This window comes from Pseudopodoces humilis, chromosome 16 (genome assembly GCF_049639895.1).
Source record: "Pseudopodoces humilis isolate 2021_Gansu_Grassland_sample_001 chromosome 16, ASM4963989v1, whole genome shotgun sequence".
NCBI lineage: Eukaryota > Metazoa > Chordata > Aves > Passeriformes > Paridae > Pseudopodoces > Pseudopodoces humilis.
In genome coordinates, this window is record NC_142215.1 from 12,601,028 (window position 1) to 12,622,713 (window position 21,686).

Sequence of the window (21,686 nt, forward strand, 5' to 3'; positions counted from 1 at the left end):
AACTTTACACTTGCAAGTATTATTGGGGCTATAAAAGGCCATCAATAAAAGAAAACCCTCTGCAGCACAAGAAGATCAGAAGACTAAACAGTCCTGACATATTTTGCAAAAGATACAGTACTCACAGAGCCTCATAATGGAGGCAAGCAAACAGATAAATTAAGTCATTTTCAACAGAAAGCAATCTCTACGTGTAGGTAACTGCTGTAAGATACTACTGCCACATGGAGGGAACTGTCTCTATCCATAAGGAGCTGGAGAAATAGATAACAACCTTTAGTAACTGTGAGGATGATTTTTAGGCATCAAAGCAGGCATAGGTAAAGAATCAATCCCTGGAAGCCTTTAAGAACAGAGGAATGATAATTTTGGGCTTTTTTCTTTTTCTTTTTTTTTTTTTCAAATATTCTTGGAGATTTAAGGAAGTGGATTTAGCTTGGAATAGGGGGAGGGGGAGTATAGTTTGCTCAGGTTGATGACCTTCAGGTATTTCCTCACAGATGAAACAAACATTAATTCTTACTGTAATAGAAAATACATTGGCTTCGGTTCCAGTCATAATTTTTGGAATGTGTTCTTTTAGTGATAATCTATGGAAATATGAAATTGAATTAGTCTGTTCTGATCAAATAAGAGATGACAGCCCAGTGGCTCACCAGAGGCATTGTAGCTGATGAATATTTACTCAAACATTGACTAGATAGGAAAAGTGCCAAACTGTTTTGGAGAATGTTTCTTTCTAGATAATAAATTGCCTTGGTGCGTATTTGAAATAGTAATAGTTAAACCTTCTTGCAATTATGTAAGATCTAACAGTGCTAAGATAAAAGCTCTAGGGAAATCCTTCCCCTCTTTGAGATGGGAGAGGAATTAAGAATTTGAAGCAAAACCTAATATCAGCAAATAATAGCTTTTAAAAAGACAATGCAAAACTAGATAGGATCCTCAAATTGTGCTTCTGCTAATTGATTGAAAACAAAAATCTAGACCACAGTTCTTTTAAAATAATTCAGTCCCAGTGTCTATTTTTTAGTTTCATGTTTACTGTATTCCAGGAGTAGTGGACAGTGAGGCTTTTTAAATTTGTCTTAGTTTTTTAATAGCTTTGAAATAAGTCCTATGAAGTGCTGACAATAATTATGAAACGATGCACTATGAGAGTTTTCTTTTAGCTCAGTGTCAGCCATGAGTACAATCAAATGTGTTTTCTCCTCTTTTCCTTCCTACCCCAGTTGTATATGTCACTTTGATTATATCTTTAGCTACTAATCCTTAGTGAAGTTGAGACTGTTCTGCTGCTGAAATATATTCGAATAAATAAATGTCACCTCTCTGAGATGGGTATGCTTTTTATCAAATACAAAGCACAGTAATTCATTCCTAAGGCTAACATTGAGCAGGACACTACTCATGTAAGTTACCCTTTGTATCATTCCACAACTGTATTTATTGACAATAGAGAGTATTAGAGACAAAATAAGCAGTGACATAGTGGCACTATCTTGACTGGTTTTATAATCTGGAGATCCACAGTGAGAGTGGCACAGATCTGCCCTGGTAAATCTTCCCAACATGCCATATTCCTGACTGCACAATGACCACAACACATCCATGGATCACTAATTATTCAATAAATTAACTGTATTGGTGTGTTCCAAAATTTAAAAAATATAAGGTAGAACTAAATACTCACTGTGGATTGATGTAACGCTGTTCTTTGTGATTTGTGGTGAATTCCATGATGGATGCAGTGGTGATGCTCAGCAGCAGAACGCTCACTAATAGAGAAGTTATCAGCAGCTTAGTTTTGTCAGCTCTATTGATTTACTGTCTTATTCAGAAACAAAACTTGATAAAATTATACTAAAGCAGATATTACACCATGAGAGCAGTGGGAATTTAAGGCTGGGAAAGCAGAAATCATTCTTTAAGAGCCATGGGGCTATGAGATTAATGCCAAACTTATCTTTAAAAGATTTCAATAGGCCCAAAGAATTTTTTTTTTTTAAAAAAAGCAATCTTTCAGTTGAAAATTTTTTCAACCTTGTATTCCAAGTAATGCAAGCATTTCTTGAAGTGCAAACAAACAAGTATTTCCTTTTCATAAAATATTATATATTTTGCATTCTGATTCAAGTAAAAAATAATTATGTGCAAGCAGGAGTCAGCATTTTGATTAGGTGAAATGACTGTCAGCAAAGAAGCTGCTTTTTATAGTTTTGTGAATTTATTTCAAAGTTATTTTTTATTTTAAATTTTTATTTTTAAAAAAAGTGACAACTGACAATTTGGAAACAGAAATGAAGTGCACTTTCTTTTCAATTAAATGAGTTCAACATTAGAGCATATTTGCCAAGTTGCAGATATTTAGACAGTGATTTGAATGTTAATTGTTACATGAGGAAGCTCAAAATATACCTGATAAGTTAAAGGAATTTCTGGGATGTCTTTGCTTTCTAAATCACATTTTTTAATATATATAGTATCTGAAGAAAATTTCTTATTGGTTATATCCAGCAGTCCTACTTCTGTAACACAAATGGTTTTGATTATCTTCCGCCTGAATTCCAAATTTACTCAAAGGTAGAAAGTCAGTGTGGGGCCCAACAGTCCAAAGATAACTTCATAGTTGCCTTTAAGGCTTTCAAAAAGTGGTGTTTAGAAAGTTTATTTTGACAAAAAACGATACACTGATAAGGGCAGAAATGGAAGATTGTGTTACACATGAATTCTGAACAAACAGATTTTATTTATTCTATTTCCTATCATTTCAGGTATTTTTTTTTTCCCTCTGGGATGACATCCTCTGAAAGTTTTTTGGGGAGAAAATGTTTTGAAATTCGATATAATTGTGAAAAAAAAAAATGGAGATGTCTTTTTATCTGAACAGTTACAGTTAAGTTACTTGAAGACTTATTTTAACTTAGATCTTCCTATGGTATTGTGAGTTTAGATAGTTGGTAAATAATGTAATTTACTGCATTCCCTCCCTGCCTTAAATCAATGTGGAAGTTGAAAATTGCTTTCCTCAATGACTTAAAGGTATTAAGTGTTATGGACTCTGGGAGAAACCTTTATGAGCTGCTGTATCATTATTTTGAGAATTCTACTAGGCAAGGTCAGAAAAAGGATTATCACTGCTTTTCTGTTCAGAAAGTGAGATATAATGATTCATAATAGAGGATAAGAAATCCAAGCTTTTGCTTTTGATATTATTATAGAAAATCAACAAACAGGAGTGTAATGTGCTGTCTTCCACAGTTAAACTTCTGTTCTCTCCTTTGTTTGAGTTCAAAAGGGCACCATAGAACATTATTTTCTCTTCCTGCTGTTTCAAGTAACCACATTTTAGCATTTTGCAGGTTGTTTTTGGACTGATGTTAAATTATTTATTATTGGTTTCATTGGTAACCTGTGGCTAATTCAATGTGTTACAGAATTATACAGCTCCTGGTGCATATTTGTAATTGAATTATGGAGTGTTTTGTGAGCATTTGAGAGAATGATTAAAAAAATGCTTTAGAAGACAGAAACTCAACAGGATTCTCATCAGAGAAAGTTTACAAGTGATAATGGATGTTTCACATACACCAGGAAAAATAAGACAGTATGAATCAGCTAGGCTGTTCTTTATGGGCACCATTCTATGGAGGCAAAAGCTGCCTTTCAGAATGCAGCGAAGATAGATAGGATTGTGAAGGCAAGAAACCATCACATTAGGGAGAATTGGGGTTGTTAGTTATAAGGATTGGCAGAGAACTTCTCACAATGCAAGAAAAGGAAAGAAGCCCTAGGATGAGGAGAGAAATACTGGGATAACCAGCAATCAATTCAGTGGGAGATCTGGGATAGGAGAGACAGCTGAGAGCAGCCAGGAATGGACCACTGATGAACTCTGAATCCTAGCACAAAGATTGACAGGTCATAGCTAATGAATTATATTGATGGAATCTAAGGGGTAGCTAGAGGGAGAAAGCCTAGGGGAAAAAAGATCCAGGAGAGTAAATTACCTTGCTTCCAGATTTATTATAAAAGATGTAACTTCACAGTTGTTGCTATCACCCATTTTCTCAAATCCTTGCAGCAACTGCCTTTGAGTTCCTATTCATTGCTATGAGTCTTTCGTGTGATCCACTCTCTACTTATTTTCACATTGGCAGGGTTGAATGTTTTAATTCACTACCAAATTATTATTTTTTGCAAGTTTGGTGATGCAGTCTTTTTCGAAGTCTTCCTATGCTGCTGCCACTTTTGATGAATCTTGAGATGGCTCTTAATTAGCACCTTTAGTAGCACTGTTAAATACATACTTGAGTTAAAGCATATGACTGAGGGTTGTACTGAATGGAGATGTTGTAACTCTTCCACTCTGCCACTTCTGTGTCAATGAGCTTTACCCTGTTATTGTGTTTTAACCCCAGCCAGCAAGTAAACACCAAAGAGCTGCTCATTTGTTCTCCCCCAGTGGGATGGGGCAGAGAACCAGAGGTTAAGAGAGAGAAAGCTTGAGGCTTGAGATAAAGGCAACCTAAAACCAGTTTCCCAGATGAAAAGTGGCAAGTGAGTCAGATTCTTCATTTAAAAAATGTTTCAGCAAGGATTCCACTTTCCTAGACAAAAAAAAACATAAAGCAGTTTCTGTAATGAACACATTCCTAAAGAATAACAATGAGCAAAATAGTCATAAGGAAAGAACACAATGTAGACTTAATTTTCAGAAGTAACATATATTGTTCTTAAGTTACCATTTTAAATGCTACATATCTTTAGGTGCTTGGTAAATCTGAATGGGGAAAAAGCTCACCTTTCCCTCCTGGGTAAAAAAATAAAAGAAATTAAAAATTGGTGTTTCTTGATTTATTCTTCAGTTATTGTTGGGCTTTTGCCCCTGTATTTCCTTTTCAACTGTGATCCCATCTTATGATCCTGTCTGAAATCAAGGGGGCAAATTTTTATTAAATTGCAGCTGGCAAGAAGCAATTGTGTTTACATTGGTTTCCTGTTCCCTTAATTGCTATAAAAAAAATAAAATTCTTTAAAGTGATTTTATTTCACGTAATAGAATTCAAGCTGCATAATTTTATAAACTTAGCAACTGTTTTTAAAAAAAAGTCTGGAAAAGTTTTAATGTGGGATAAGAAGTAGCATTAGCCACCTTAACTTCAGAATCTCCAAAGCAATGTTCACAGTCACCTGAAAGTAAAATTTAAACCAGCTCACAGGTGCATTATGGAACACAAGAGCAGTTATTTTCTCTTTCCCCCTCTTATTGCAAACTCTTCCTTTTAGAAGGAAACCTTGAGCTTCGCAGTAAAGAAACACAGTCAGTGTAGAGCAAACACCATCCTTTCTGAAGAAGAGCAGCTGTGGAGCCCTGTGCTGTCTCAGGAGGGGCGGGGGCGGCCGCTGCGGAGCGGCTCCGGGAGCGCTCGGTGCGGCGGGGCCGGCAGGGGGAGCGCGGGGAGCGGGCAGGGCTCGGCGGGGCTGCGGCTGCTCGGCTCCCGCCCCGACCCGGCTGATTGCCTTCTAACTGACTGATCCCATTGCAGAATTGACAGTTACTGCCCTTCTTTGATACGTGGGGAGAAACAGCTACCCCTTAAGCAACCTGGGAAGGCGATGTGCTGGAGAAAGATAGCTTAGTTGTATGACAGCTTTTCCAGCTGTTGGGCTGAAATCCATCATGAAATACAGATCACTTCAAAGTCATTCTATCATTTTACTACTATCACTATTTCAATATAAGAATTACACGATAGATACAGTCAAATAACATCTAAAATAGTTATGTTATTTAATGCTGGGTTTACTACACAAAAGTAGTGATGAAAATTACTGAAGTATTTTCAGTGGACAGACATTTGTGAGAATTCAAAGAATCATCTCTGAAAGTCATGATCATATAATCCTGGAAATAGGTACAAAAAATAGCTGTTTTCTCCATGAAGGTTTCTAGCTGCCCATTGGGCTTTGGTGTTTTTGATTGGGGTGTGTGATTTGGGGTTGATGGTGGTAGTGTTTTCTTTGGGTGGTGGTTGTTTTTCTCTGTTAAGCTACAGGGTTTGGCTGGAATAGTGTAACAAATTGCAACAACTCTATGCGTATTTCATATGTACATTGAAATACAATACATAGTATTTCTTCTCTTCCTTCTATGTGTGGAAGATATTTCTTTAACATTGTGTATGGGAAATAGAGTAAATTGGTGTGAACCCTGAGAGCTCTTCAAGCCCAGCTTCATCAACATGTCAGGTTACTGCCAATGCGTAGGGCCCGCACACTCAAACTGCTCCTTTGTGTTTGTTTTTCAAAAATTGATGGGGATGTTTTCTCAAGATGCACAGGAGTTTCATTCCAGTCACTGATTTACAATTATCTGGGCTTCCAGAACTGTGAGAACTTATTGTACAGAATTAAAGTCTCTGCTCAAAGACTTACTTTGGAAAGTCACCAACATCCTAGCTCTGTGAGAAGGGTGTGAACAAAGGTATGTAACTTGGTGATGAATTTGGGTGACTTCACTCATAAGTAATTAGTACGTATTTATACATCATTCTTGGTTGGTCAGTATCATAACAGTCAGCATGTCTCTGGCTTGAAGTTCTGCACAGAATTTTAACTTCAGGGAAGATAAGCCATGAGTTCAGAAGGTCTTTGGATTGATGTTTGCTTTTTTATTTCCTTCTGAAATATCAATTGAATAATGCATCTGGTAGAGTAAAATTCCCTGCTTATGATGGATTAACAAATAAGTTGAATAAGTTCAGCTTTCAGCTGAAATATTCAGCATGTGGTAACACAACAGATGAGTATAAACAGGGTCAACACCTAGGAACTTCCTTGGAGATGGCAACATGAATCCAAGTATTCTGAGTTAATGTTATTGGCAAACACATTTTTTTTATTAAATAACAAATCTGTATAGTTTTCCAAAAGAGTTCTAATATTTACTGGTTTTACTATCTGTAGTCTTAAGGCCATTTGTTGAATCTTGCTGAGACTGATACTTATTTCTAAGTGTGTTTCTACTATCGGTGGGCATGCTTGACTAGGCTGCCTGGTTTTTCCTTTTTTCACCCTTACATGAGCAGTCCTGTTGATTTTGAGGGGCTTTATTATTGCATCTTGTGTAGTTAAGAATATAGCACTGAGTATTGATATCAGTGGAGTATTTCCTATTGCGCACTTACAAGGAAATTTTATTGTATATTTTGTTGGCATGCAATATGGGAGTTTTAAAGAATAAGTTTGATTCAGTTTAGACAGAATATAAAGTAACAGCTGCAGGCTAATAACCACAATAAGATATGAATAATCAAGCATTCATTCATCTGTTTCTTAACTATAAATCTAATTAATGGTATTTTTATAGGTTACATTTATGTCAGCAAGACATAATAAATATAATAATAGTCCATAATTATTTTTATAATTACATGCAAAAATCCAAAATATTAATTTACAACTGTATGTAAGAGATCTGATTCTAGAACTTTTCCATTTATAAATTGTATGCAAAACAGTGTCCCAGGATGACAGTACTAACAATAGTACAAGGATTGCAGAAAGCGAAAGCTACAACCAGTAAGTTTTAACTATTTTAACTGGAATTTGTTAAACACTCTTAAGTGCTGCCTTTTTACTCAAGGTATCGTTTGAAGAAAGTATCTGAATTACAAGCTCCTCTGTTACAAATGTCAGTTCTTACAGACTATCCAAAATTTGAGGGTTTATTTTTTATATGGAAAAGATACATACTTTAATATTCACTATGGCATTCCAGTCATGCTATCTCCCAAGATTAAAGAGGATAATCACATACCTGTGGGTTTAGCCTGTACATGTGTTTTGAGAAACCTTTACACTTGGGCTGTGTGTGCACTTTGTAGAATGTTTTTATATAGACTCATTCTGTATGCATTTCTGTAGTTCTTCATGTGTGAGTTTTAAACATATTTTCAGTACATGTAAGGCTGCATGTGGCCTTACACTGCTAAACCTGTTTACATTTGAAAAAACACCTGATGTATTCTGTGCAGGAAAATTTAGTAACTGCGTGCACAATAATAATCCATTCTGCTATTTGACTTGCAATAAATAAATGACTGATGCCTCCTAATGCCTAGGTATTAATTGGGGACATCTAAGTACTTTTCATGGAAAGTGGGTGATATATTTCTTATTATGTAGAGCACCCTTAAATCATCATGGAATGATAGCTATGAAGGGTATTTAGCAGCTTCATTACAAAAAATTATCAGCTGTCTGTGAAAGCACTGCGGGAAGAAATAGCTACACAATCGTTCCTCCGGGTCACGTCAGACCGATAAATAAAAGGTGAGGGTAGAACACGGCCCTGCCAAGCAAGAGATGCCATCTCCCGCTGTTCTCCTTGCGGGCACGGATGCGCACCTGGCAGCTCCCCCGGCGCACTGCATGTGTTGTTCCTGTGAGCGGCTCTGAGCGGAGGGGCTGCCTGCCACGCAGCAGGGCTGTGCCTATTGCAGCTGCTGCTGCATTCGGGAGCAGTGGCAGGAGAAAACAGCAGCGGGGGAAGTTCCCGGCACATAAAGCACCAGGATGATTACTGCTCTCTCGTGTTGATGTTGTTTTTGAACCGGAGTAGGACACTGACTACTGCTCTGCTATTACAGAGGAGAAACAACCCCGAGCTGCAGAATGAATTAGTAGCTAACATCACGATTACTCTTAGCTGTTAGCACAAGTTGTAGGAGAGGAAAAAAAAATGGGAGAGGGAGGAAAAGAATCCCCATTTAATGCTGCCTAGGGAATACCGTGGAATTTAGAACAGATACCGTTGCAGACTAGCAGCATGCCTGACTGCACTTGACTTGAATCACTGGGAAGCAGCCTTACGTTGTATCATTTAAAGAAGGAAGAATGAAGGAAGGAAGGCAAAATAGTAATGGATTTGTGCACAGTGTTCCGGCATAAATGGAAAATAATATAAAGATGGTGGTATGTAATTTGTGTTTTATTTTTAAGAAGAATTTAATCCAGGTATGTATGCTCTTTGCATTTCTGTCTAGTCTACATACAGTTTTCTGTTTCCTTTGTTTCCTCTGCTTATTTTCATTCTGAATGTACCTCCCACTGTTCTTGCTAATGCAATGCATTGATTTGTAACTGATTTGCTTTCTAATGCTATAATGTTGTTGAAACTGTCTGGGCTTCTGGAATTAACACTTCATTAAAATCTGGGGGAGGTTATTTTGTAAGGTTGGTAACTTCACAGTATAAGTTGAGTAAGACAGTATGGTGTTGGATTTTTCAATGAGTTGGTATGTTTAAATTGATATAAAAATATAAGCAAACTAATTATATGAATACATGGTGAAAATATAGTGTATTTTCCTTGTTTGTATGAGTACTTTTCTCCTAATTTGTGACAGGATTAGTAATAAATTGAGCTTTACGGATGCTTATGTATTTCTGGGTCTTGATTAATCTCTAAGATGAACACCCTGCAGCTTTCTTTTGAAGAGGCAGCTTGCTTAGACTACATGCTTGATTCTGTTCCACAGCTAAGTCTGTCTTAGAATACCCCCTATTATGTACCTCCTCCAAGCCACAACCTAAAAAGCCACCTTAACTATTTAATACATTTTTGCTCATCATTTTAGGCTCAAGAAGATAACATTAGTGTGTTTTCTTCTGCAATTTCAGAGGCCAATAGTAACTGAAACTAATTTCTTACTATGAGATAGATGGTTCATTTTGCTTTAAGAGGAAGAATTATGCAGATAAAAAAATATGACTGTATTATTTACCCCTCACCTTTCTTTAGTCACCTGACTCCTTTTGCACTTTCTTATTAATATTTTCTTTCAGCTAACATGTAGTAAGTGAAATAGAACACAAAGCTATGTGCCCTTAAACTAAGGACATAGATAGTTGTCTTATAATGCCTAGTAAAAATGCATGAAAACACTTAAAGCTTATTTGATTGTTCATTAATCTTGAAATATCTTAAAATATTCTGTTGCATTTCTAATTTTAATCCAGCCTAGTTAGAAGTAAGATTTTTTTGTTTTAATAACATGTTGATCCAAAAGGTTTTCATATTAGTTCCAGCATCTTAATACTGTTGTTAACCCCTGGCTGACAGAAAGTCTTATGCCTTAAAATCATTCTTTGGTGTAATATCAATTGCTTTCTGATGTGAAAATAAACTGTCTGTAAAGTTGTAGCTATTTTTCACATTGGTGATTTATACTTGCTTCCTGTTGGTGATTATATAAAATAGATGCTTTTCTTTAGTGTAATACACAACTATGATCTGACAATTGAAAATGTAAGGTTACTTGACTCATACAAATGTTCTGAAAGTCAGTGCTAAGTCTTAGCATCTAAATCAACATAGTGAGAAAAGCAGTGAGAGAATACTGTTAAATCTAAAAGCACTAAGAATGAAAAGTAGAATTTAAGGTTTAAAGCATGTTTCATTCATCACAAATTCTTTTTGTAAGGGATATAATAATAGAAATGATGATTATGAATTAAGATTAGCTGTCATCACAAAGAAAAAAGCCATGATGCAAGATAAATGACTGTTCTTTCAGGGGGATATACACTACTTTGAGAGTTGTATAAAGGTTTTCTGTCACTATACCATTTGCTTGATCCTGCAGTGATGTCAGCACATTACCATAATGACTTTATATTGCTGTGAAAACACTTAGGAAATCTCAGGTAAAATACTGGGATTCCAGAGTCTTGCACAGTAGGAGAATACTCATAGCTCAGAATATCTCCCAATTCACTAGAGCATCAATGGGAACTGAAATTTCCAAGTTTTCCTTTAACTGTAGTGTTGTGAAAATCCAGGAAAAATGTAGTATAATAGCTTTTTCCTTGTGAGATCATTATAGCTCTGAAGCATAAAAATTCTTTGGCACCTAAGAAGGTTGTTACACTGGTTTTGTTTTTCTCATTTGTGTCATTTACTTAGGTTGGTAGCAGAGGTTCTTGCTTTCAGGTACAAATCTGAGCATCACGATTGTCAGTACATTGAAGCAAAGACAGCAGAGGGGCTTTTTTTAATAAAGTTTTTGCAGCAAATCTAGAAACATGTTTAATATCTACCATCCTTATCAATGAATGTCATTTCAGTGTTAAGCATGGTTTCTATCTGCGTGTAACTACCCATCCTAGTGTATGTTGTTGTCAACAGTACTTGTAGTCATTTGTGCTAGTGGTATTTTTCAAATGCAAGTATCACAGATGTTTGATGCAAATATCACTTGCTACCATTTATCAAATGAAAGACCACTCCATCAAAAACTTTCCTTTTCATAACTTCATGTTCTGAAAGTTTAATGTCTCTATTAGTTTACCATATTTTAGAAAATATGTAAGATCTCTGTGTGCAGAGGAGTGGAATCCAGAGGGCTTACTTTGCCCATATAAAGTTGTTCTCTTACTGTAAATATTTCACTGGGAATTTTTGTAAGTAGTTAAAAAAAATGTCCCCAAACCTTAAAGAAAGGAAAAAAAAAATCAAAGCTGTAGAGTGATGTAATGCACACATGGTCACAGAGTTCATGGTAAACTCTGTCCAAGTAAGATCTAATTCAGGCAGTGAATTCAGCCCATTCCAAGGCTCAGGCCAGTACAGTTGGAGGATTAAAATTCTTACCTGGGAGAAAATTGAGGGTTTTTTTGGTTGGTTTCTTTAATTATATTTTCTGACAGAATTGCTATCCTGAAAATTGTTGAAATTTTTGAAATTTTAGTATTAAAAGAAACTTTGAATATACTTAGTATACTGTAAATATATGTAAATATATGCTCTGCATATATGTTATGCTTCAATGTAAATTAAATCACTTGGGTTCCCAGGGTGTAATGTTTTAAATATCCTCTATTAAAACACAGGTAAAACTAAGGACGGAACTGAGATTAAGTCAAAATATATGTTGATACTTTGTTTTTAATAGGCACTAAATAGGTTTTGATTATTATACAGTAGCTTTTTATTTATGGCAATCTGACATAATAGCAAGCAGGTAATAGTCTAACTAAGCTAATATGTTTGGTACTGACTTAGCAATACAGTAATGTCCATCTGTCAGCAAATAACTTCTCCCTCCCCTTGTTTTCCATTCCTTTTTGAAGTCTGCATTTAAATAGAAATGAGCTATTTGGTGAAATTGTCTCAATTGCATCAGTTGCCTTAACAAAACTTCACAGAGAAAAATGTAAATATTACAAATACAAAGGTGTAGAGAATAGTGTAACTCAAAATGGTAATTCTGCAACTTATTGTAAAATAGCGGGGTTTTCTTCAATTTGTCTGTCTTCAACAGCAATTACAAAAAAAACAACCATCTACTGAACAAAAAAATCCTCTCTTTTTTCAATAGTGGTCATAGTAGTGAGGAAGCAGTGAAGATGACTTTGTTAGCTTGCTAGAAATTTACATTTTCTTCTAAGCTAATTCAAAGACAGTGTGCTTCTACACATTACAAAGTCACTTAATTGCAACTGTTTGACTACTGAGTTAATTCACTAATGCACTAACTTCTAGATGTGATTTTTGGTTTAGATGTTCAAAATCACAATGAACCAGTCAAGTTTAAGCATGTGCTGCTTCCATCTGTTTTCCTTAAACTGTGTTAAGTTGTATGCTGATGGAAGAGATACGTAACAGCTATGAATGACTAGTCTTGCAATATGACTGTTAAATTTTTAGATTGGATTCTGTAGTGTACCACATGAATATGTGTGCAACCTCCCCAGGACAGCGGTAGGCCTTGTGGGTTAAAAAATAAGCAGATTGTAGGCTCTTAAGACTGGGGTTTGAATCAGCAGTTTGGTGGTTAGTTTTACTTTTTACATTCTTAGAAATAGAGAAGGCAACATGTTCTGAGGGTGGTTAGATATCCATAAATAAAAGAGATATCACCAGGTAAATAAGCAGATATAGTAAACTTCCCAAACAATTTTGAAGAATAGGAACAGCTTCCTAGCCAAAGGGTGAGAGTTCTGATAGCACTCCATGGTTTTATGTGAATGTTGGAGGGGCTGAAAGGATAGGGCAAAAGTCTCCTGCTGTGAAAACCTAAGGAATTCTTGGAATCAAGAGTAGTTAACCAAGAGAAAGCAGGTCTCTTCATTGGTCTCATCCCTGCCTTTGCCAGGGTCTTCAGGCAGGTCATCCACATAGCGTATGCAGTGTTAAGTTTCATTTTACCTTAAGAGACTCACAAATTACACAGATGAAAAATGTCAGTAGTTAAGACTACAAGGAGAATTTAGGAAGAATATAAAGGAGCAGATAAGTGCTCTAAATGAAGTTCTTCTGAATTAGGTCATCTGAGATGATTGTCAGTATAACGCTCCTGTTACAGTAAATTAATGAAGCAGTGTGAAGTGTACACTGTATCACTTGTCAAAAGGAAGGGATCATAGGTTTCACCCAGCAGACCTGAGCTGAGGGCAAGTGCACTTATGTCAAGATAATCTTATTCCCAGGCAAGCATAAGACTCATAAGAGACCAAAATTAATAAATCTATATATCTGAATTCTGTTGTTGATTCCTTGTGTTTCTGATGGTAAGAAAACCTCTCTTAGCCTCAGTTTCTACAGATGGAGGGTAAACTGTTTATAAATTTTTTTTGTTATGTTTGATTAATTAACTTCTGTGGAGTATTTTGCATATCACAAAAATATGTTTGTCTATAGACTCTAATGGAGTCTTTGGCAGTAATAGAGTGGTACTGCTGCAGATTAAGACCTCTTGGATTTGTTTTGGTTCCCCCTACCATCCTGGTGTTGTGAACATGAGCTCTCATAAGATATTTTACAGAGAGAAGCTGTACTTCAGTCTCATTTTCTTGCCTGCCCCCTTTAAATACACACAGACCCCTTGTAGCTGATTAATAGTGTGAAGGTTAAGTAAGGCTATGGTTCTGCCTCCTTCTTGCTTTATAGGAGGACAGTCTGCATCCAAAAAGCTACCTCTTACCGGAGTGAGCTGCTGCTCTGTAGCTTCATTTACTAGAGTCTGAACAGAAGCTGAGCAGTGATCTAGCTATTCTATTTAAATACTGAAATTACATTTTTAAGATGATTCACTTTTCTTTTTTGATAAAAATTAAGGGTTGAATTTGTTAAAATACTTTTTTGAAATGGGGGTCTGGTGTTCCGGTATGTAACTAAAATACTCTGTTTGCATTATTTAAAAATGGATCATTTTTAACTCAGCCCACTCCTCCCCGCTTCTACCTGACACATTAGTTTTAGACTTAGAATCAGATCCTTTATAAATTATGCTTCCAACTGACATTTTTATTTTGACAATGCTTTGTTATCAACAAATCCAGTTGGATATGCTTGGAACTGGTCCACATTATCTGCTCACCATCAAGTTTATCAATAAAACTATTTTCAGACTTCCTATGGGTCAAAAGTTGCTGGAAGTGTTTGTCTTTTATAAAAGGACCCTATTAAGAATTTATTTTTTGTTCTAGTTTCACAATCCATAATACTTTCCAGTTTCCTTCTCTGTTACTATCTAGCATAAAGTCCATACTTCACTGCTGTAACATTTCAACATCTTTCCTTATGCTTAGAATGGGTTAACCCAGTCATGTTGAACCTCATCACAGAAATTGTTTTCGTTCAATAAACAAGCAAAGTGAGATTTTAAAAAATGAGATCATAATTGTTTATTGGCAGACCTGGATGAAACAAGAAGCTCTCCAAATGACAACTTGCAGCTCATTCAAATTGACTTAGTTCTATGTGGTTCTTGAAAGACTGTTCCTTATCTTAGGGAGTTTTAACCTTACATTGATTTAAAATGTTAAGAGCAACCTATACAAATCTTTACAGAAAGAAATGGATGAGACCTGTAATGACTCAAATTTGATTCCATGTGTAGACATACTACTGGAGAAAATGAGTGTTTGACAGCCATGGTAGGCTGTAAACTGATTAACAGATCATATGACTAATACAGCTGAGATGGAATAGAACTCGCATGAGAGAACATAAATCTGCTCCATTTAGCAGATCTCCCTGTGTTTCTAACAGTACAGCTTTTAATTCTCTACTGTGTTGTCAGAAACAGGGTTTATATAAATTAAGTGCTGAATTTTCAGCTATTTGTAACACTTTCAGTTATCTCTAATAAAAAGCATTGGTTAGACACTAGATAAAACACACAGACACATACACATATACGTACGTACATGCCTTGCTATGAAATAAACATTCTTCTACAGAGAAGCATTAAACCTTATTTAAAGTGAATGGAAATGTTCCAAATTCCAGTGATAACTTCATTATTTCTTGATTCTTTTTAGACTGAGACAGGAAACAAGCCTTCTGGCTTGTTTATACATTCTTGATTTGAAGTCATTTGAAGAATGTCCAAGTCATCTAAATGAAGTTTATATAAGAGGGCATTTAAAAATCTGTGGCTATGTGGGCAGAGGAGGTAGGCAATCACACTTCAAATCTTGTTCAATAAATGGTTACAAACATTCAGTGTAAGAGCTGAATGGTTAACAAGTGTTTCTACATCCAGAAACATGCTTTTAACATTGAAAAGTGTCCCAAGATGGTTCCTTTCTCTACTAATAATATGTGAAAACAAGGCAGCCTTGGCTCTAGTGAAAACTTCTCAATATTCTGAGAGATGTCATTTGCATTCCTTGAAAATTGCATGCAGTCTCATTGAGCATTCTCTTGCCTCCAAATATTGCTTGCTCTTAATTCACTCTTGATACTTTAAGCATGAGCCTGTAACAAAAAGAAGTGGCAAGGACTATGCTGATGTGTGTTAAAAATGTGATTCATGTCCCACAGATATTTCACCTTTTTCTAAAATAATAAATAGCCACTTTGGGAAGAGTGAAGAATGCTTTCTGTTGTTCTGCTCACCCTACATCCCACTTCTTTTATAACTAGAAAATAAATAAGTCTGTTTACATCCTGTTCCAGGATTGCAGAATCCAACTAGGCTTTTAACAGCTTTGCCTGTGCTCTATGCAGTACAGTGCATTTTGCTGCTGCAGTATTTATCAGAGGTTAGTGAATATTATTTACCATTACACAGTGTATATTTATGTAATGAATAAATACATAGAGTATTATAGTAAGGTCAATGAAGGAAAATTATGCAATGCAAAGACCAGATCTTGAGTTGTGTCAGTGGACCATGGTGTTACATAAAATGCCAGGATGTTTGCAGACAAGGACAGTTCATATTCTTTACTCCTCTTGACACCAGAGAGCAATCTTTAACCTTTTATATACCCTGTATCTAAACAGACTTCTTATTCTGCCAAAGAATTTTTAGCTGCTTTAGAAACCAAAACAACCATTTTAAGAACTTCTTTGATGGATTTTTCAGAGCTGGTTACCTTGTTTTTATTCCACAGCTATGAAACTGGGAGGTGAATAATATGCAATACAGAAGAATACGTTGACATGTTTAAAATGTTTTGACTACATTTCTATGGAATACAAGCTTTTGTTTTATGGAATAGAAGCTTCCAGATACCTCATGGAAGCTTTTTAGACTTCTTTTAGATCAAATAGTTTTCCTGTTGTTATGGCACCAGTTTATGTCCTGCAACTTGTAAACCATGTTTTATGTAGGTTTGGAGGGGATTTTTCTGTTATCTGAAAAATGTCAGATTTAATAACCTGTATGAGAATTTCCATTAGTTGTCATTACTTTCTGTTATGGTCTATGAGTTATTTTCTTTTTATTTCTTAAAGAGAAACTAAGAAGATAAGCCCACTTTTGAGTCCTGGCTTATCACAGCATGTTAAAGTCAAAGCAACTCTTTCACAAACCATAGTCATGTACATAATTCAATCTCAAGATAGAACAGCATTTCATTAATACAATACTCACTTGTACCTGAATCCTACCTTGCTCCAAAAGACAAAGCAAGAGAAAGCTTTGTACTTCTGTTTTACTAGCTGGTTACCATTTGTTACCCATCAGTATTTTTGATCACTGCCATATATCATATGGAACTAAACTGAAATGTCAGTACTCTGAAAGAAAGCAGAGAGCATTTAAACTGAATATCTCTGTTAAAGTCAGAGAATTAAACTGGATGAAGAAGCCTGGAAATAAGTATAACTTATTAATTGGTGTTAACAATATTGCTTACAACTGTTTTCAACTTCAATTATTCATGAAAAAATTTATTCAGACAATTATGGGGAATCATCTGTGTTTTCATTATATTCTAGTTTAAAAGTCATCAGTAATACTGAATTACAAGTTCGTTTGGCAGCCATTGTAATGTCGTTCCCTCCTTTTTAGACACTTCAAGAAGCCATGTGCAGCAGAGTGAGATTTTGCAAGACATACAAAACCTCTTCAGGATTTTGTTTTGAACAAGCAGATGCATGATTATTTTTTTATTTTTCTGTCGCATTATTCCAGAGCATCAGTAGTTTTTATGGCTGTAGTCTCCATTGAAACATTTGCCAATGATCCTTTTGGAGATACAAATACTTCTCTGGATCAAAAATTGTATTTTGTGGAAACAGCTTAAAATAAATTACACTCCATGGTTTCTGCCCTCTTCAAGAGCCTGATCTCATCTTATCTATATAAGATTTGCAAAGGAATGTTTACAAAGAAATTGGGAAACAGTACAAAAAGGAAAGAGAGTTGTCAGAGCAAAAAGGAACAAGACTTAACTCAGATTGGACAAACAAAAAATCCAAAATTTTCAAATACTTTAAAAAGCACCGTTAAAAAGATTGCCAAGTGCCCATCTGCTCGCAACTTGTCAACTGAAGAAGAGGAAAGCAATAGAGAATTTTCACTTTCTCCAACATTCAGTTACAGAGTTGCTATTGCCAATGGACTGCAAAGACATATTTTTGTAGCAAACACTAATAATGATGATTTAGTTCAAGACCTGTCTTCAAATGATAGCTCATGTTCTGAGTCATTAAGTGAAGTAAAAACTAATAGCAAGAAAAACGAATACTTATCCCACACAATGCCTGTGAGACGCAACAGGAAAAGCTTGAGCAGCCTCGCGGCCTCTGATGGGAGTTCGGATGGAGAACGCACTTTACACACGCTGAAGCTGGGAGCCCTACGAAAACTAAGGAAGTGGAAAAAGAGCCAAGAATGTGTCTCATCAGACTCAGAGCTAAGTTCTTGGAGGAAAACATGGGGATTAAGAAGTAAATCTCTGGACAGAACTGGCCGTCACCAGAAATCAAATACCCTTGAACCTGGCTTTAGTTCGACAGGTTGTATTAGCCAAACCCACGATGTTATGGAAATGATCTTTAAAGAGCTTCAGGGAATAAGTCAAATTGAAACAGAACTCTCTGAATTAAGAGGGCATGTTAATGCTCTGAAACAATCAATTGATGAAATTTCTAGTAGTGTAGAAGTTGTGCAAAATGAAATTGAACAATTGCGAACTGGATTTGTGCAGTCCAGAAGAGAAACACGGGACATACATGACTACATTAAGCAGATAGGCCATCCAGGAAACAAAGCAAGTCTTAGGTTTCTAAATGTGCCTGAAGAGCGGCTTGAAAAAGCTGAAAGCATAGTTTACAAAATATTAATGGAAAAAATGGGATTCTCAGAGGCACAAAGCATTATTAAAATTGAGTTTGCCCAAAGGCTTGGGCAGCAAAGAGACTGTCCAAATGCAAAGCCAAGACCCATTCTTGTTTACTTTGAGTCATCACAACAGAGAGATCTGATTTTAAAAAAGTCTTATAAACTTAAGGGAACCGGTATTGGAATTTCCACAGATATATTTTCCCATGAAATAAAAGATAAAAAAGAAAGAGGACTGCCTTCTTCTCAGACATATGAAAGCATGGATATGAAACTTTTAACTGTGGAGACAAAATCTAAAATGCATGACTGGGAGTCACCTGACAGTGATAAAGACTTGGAATCAGATATAAATAAGAACAGTTATGCAAAAATATCTAAATCAGCACTTCAGATAAAAACAAGCACTACAAAAGGGACTACAGAGTCCCCAAACACTGAAGACCTTGACAGAACTACTGACAATAGCACCTTTTCACACAGAAGAAGTTATGACAATCAGTCACCAGAATTTGACACTATGGAAAAACAATCAAAGACTTATTATTCAGATGTGACTCCTTTATGGCATTTACAGAATGACTTTGCAACACCAAAGCTTAGCCGTTCAGAATCAGACTTCTCAAAATTGTGTCAGTCTTACTCTGAGGATTTTTCAGAAAGCCAGTATTTCAGCAGAACAAATGGCGGTTCATTGCTGTCTTCCTCTGATCGAGAACTTTGGCAGCGAAAGCAAGATGATTCTCTAAACTGGTATGGCAGTTCCCAGGAGCAGACTTTTGCCCAAGACATGCAACAGTATCCAGAGCAAAATGAAGCAGGGAACATAGAAGGTAGTGGAGTAAGCAATGGAATAATCTGTGTATCTGGAGACATAAACCATTATGATGATAGTCAGCATTCTTTACAGGATGATCTCTCCCCATGGAAAAACTGGAATCAGTTGGAACAAGGGGCAGATTTGGGCCTAGACTCATCCACGCAGGAAGTTTTTGTGTATGACATGAGCAGCCCTTCAGATCAACAGACAGATTTTGGAAAGGGTCAAAGTTCTGACCTCCAGTATGATACTGAAAGCTATGATTTCACTCTAGATGGTACTTCACCATCGTGTCCAGGCCTTGACAGCGAAACACAAAGTCAGTGGACTGGTCAATATGATGATTATCAGGAAACAAATTCTATCTCCTCTTATCAGAATCAAAACAGATTGCCTATGATGTACCGAAGTCAAAGTGAACTACCAAGTGATGACTCAGAGGAAACCGCCCCTAAATCATGGCACAGCAGATTAAGCATAGACCTTTCTGATAAGACTTTCAGCTTTCCTAAATTTGGATCTACACTTCAGCGTGCTAAGTCCGCTTTAGAAGTAGTCTGGAATAAAAGTACACAAAGTTTAAGCGGGTATGAAGACAGCGGATCCTCTTTTATGGGAAGGTTTAGAACATTATCTCAGTCTACTGCAAATGAATCAAGTACAACACTTGATTCTGATGTTTATGCTGAGCCTTATTGCTACAAAGCAGAGTATGAGGAAGAATTAATTGAGCCATCTGGTGAGAATGAAACAGACTATGTAGAAGTAATGGAACAAGTCCTTGCTAAACTAGAAAATAGAACTAATAGTAGTGAAACTAGTGAGCAGGTCCAAGAGTTTGAATTGGACCAGTCTTTGTATGAAACTCCATATGAAATGCTACCAGAGGAACAATATGACGCACAGTTTGACAGTGTGATCAGTGAAGATATATTGGAAGTTGAAGGTGACATGGCTCCTGAAGTAGAAATAAGGGAGGATGAAAATCAGAATGTTCCAGAGATGATTACTGAAGTTACTGAAATTCCAAAGAAGAAAAGAATACGACCCTCATTTAAGGAAGCTGCTTTAAAAGCATACAAGAAACAAATGAGTGATTTGGAGGAGAAGATCCTTGCTGGAGGTAATAGTTTTTTAATACTGTCTTTTAAATAAAATATTGTTCTCATTAGAGTTGGATATTGATTTTTGTATGGTACATTTTCTTGCACACATTGAATTCAGCAGCAAAAATTCTGCTTATGTCTGGTTTTGTTTAGAGGGTGGAATACTTCTGTAGAAGTCAAAAAGATTAAATTTCACAACTTTGTATTGAAAAAGTTTTCTGAATATGTTTAGTCAGACATGCTTCATGTGTTTCTTTGAATTTCCATAATTTCAAAATTAAATTTCACAAGATCTAAGTCTTAAAAAAAAAGAACTAAATAGTACACTGTACTTGGTTTTCTCCTAGTTTTATAAATGTATCTATAAGAGTAATACAGAGTGTTCAGATACTACACTCTTGCTTTCTTCAACGGTTTTTAAGACCTGGTTGGTTCATTCATCCTAATGGGCAGTGTTCTCTACCTTCTGTGCAACCCATGACTGGAAATGTACTTACAAGAGTGAAAGTCTAAACTGATTTTATGTCTGTTCTTACTTGGATTCTGTCCTTATTTGTACTCCCAACAAGCTCTCAGAGAAGTAGTCAGTCCCCAAAATGGGATGAGAAGGGTGTGGAAGAAAGAGTGTAAATGGTATCATACATGTATGAAGAAGTTCCTTTAGTAAGGAACTAAATTCACAGGAGAGTTTGGCACTGATTTTTTCATTATTTTTATTTTTGTATTATCAGACTTCAAAGCAGACAGTCATCTATATACAACTTAAATAATATGCAAAATAATTACTAGTAATAGACAAAGTAATATACAAATACAGTGATATTCAATATAAAAATTAACTGTAATTCTAATAACATTTGTTATAATATTGCATGTACATTTAATTGGGAGCATCATAATAACTGCAGCAAGCCAGATGGTAATTGTCACCTTGACTGAATCTTTCCTTTATCTGCCTTGGAAAAATTATCATCTGATACGTTCATTTTAAAGATGAAAAACTGTGCCTTTAACCAAAGATTTTATTCAATAATAATGAGCTTGAACTGCTATGGTGTTTCTTTTGTACATGAACAGCTACTTTTACAGTAAATATATAGTCATCTTGAAAGTCAGTTACAAAAGAATTTAAATATTGATATTAGTAGTGTTTACTTTAAGGTCTATTTT

General features: G+C 35.8%; 2 protein-coding genes across 2 annotated transcripts in view; both read left to right on the forward strand.

Moving 5' to 3' along the window:
• LOC148183026 (uncharacterized) overlaps nucleotides 1-17,585 on the forward strand; it is a 56,299-nt gene extending 38,714 nt beyond the window's left edge. The window contains exon 13 of the mRNA XM_088063261.1: nucleotides 17,316-17,585. Coding sequence (XP_087919387.1) covers nucleotides 17,316-17,405 — 90 coding nt within the window. The 3' untranslated portion in view covers nucleotides 17,406-17,585. The remainder of the gene's footprint in view (nucleotides 1-17,315) is intronic.
• Nucleotides 17,438-21,686, forward strand: part of UNC13C (unc-13 homolog C) — a 120,647-nt gene continuing 116,398 nt past the window's right edge. Inside the window, exon 1 of the mRNA XM_088062958.1 lies at nucleotides 17,438-20,533. Coding sequence (XP_087919084.1) covers nucleotides 17,566-20,533 — 2,968 coding nt within the window. The 5' untranslated portion in view covers nucleotides 17,438-17,565. The remainder of the gene's footprint in view (nucleotides 20,534-21,686) is intronic.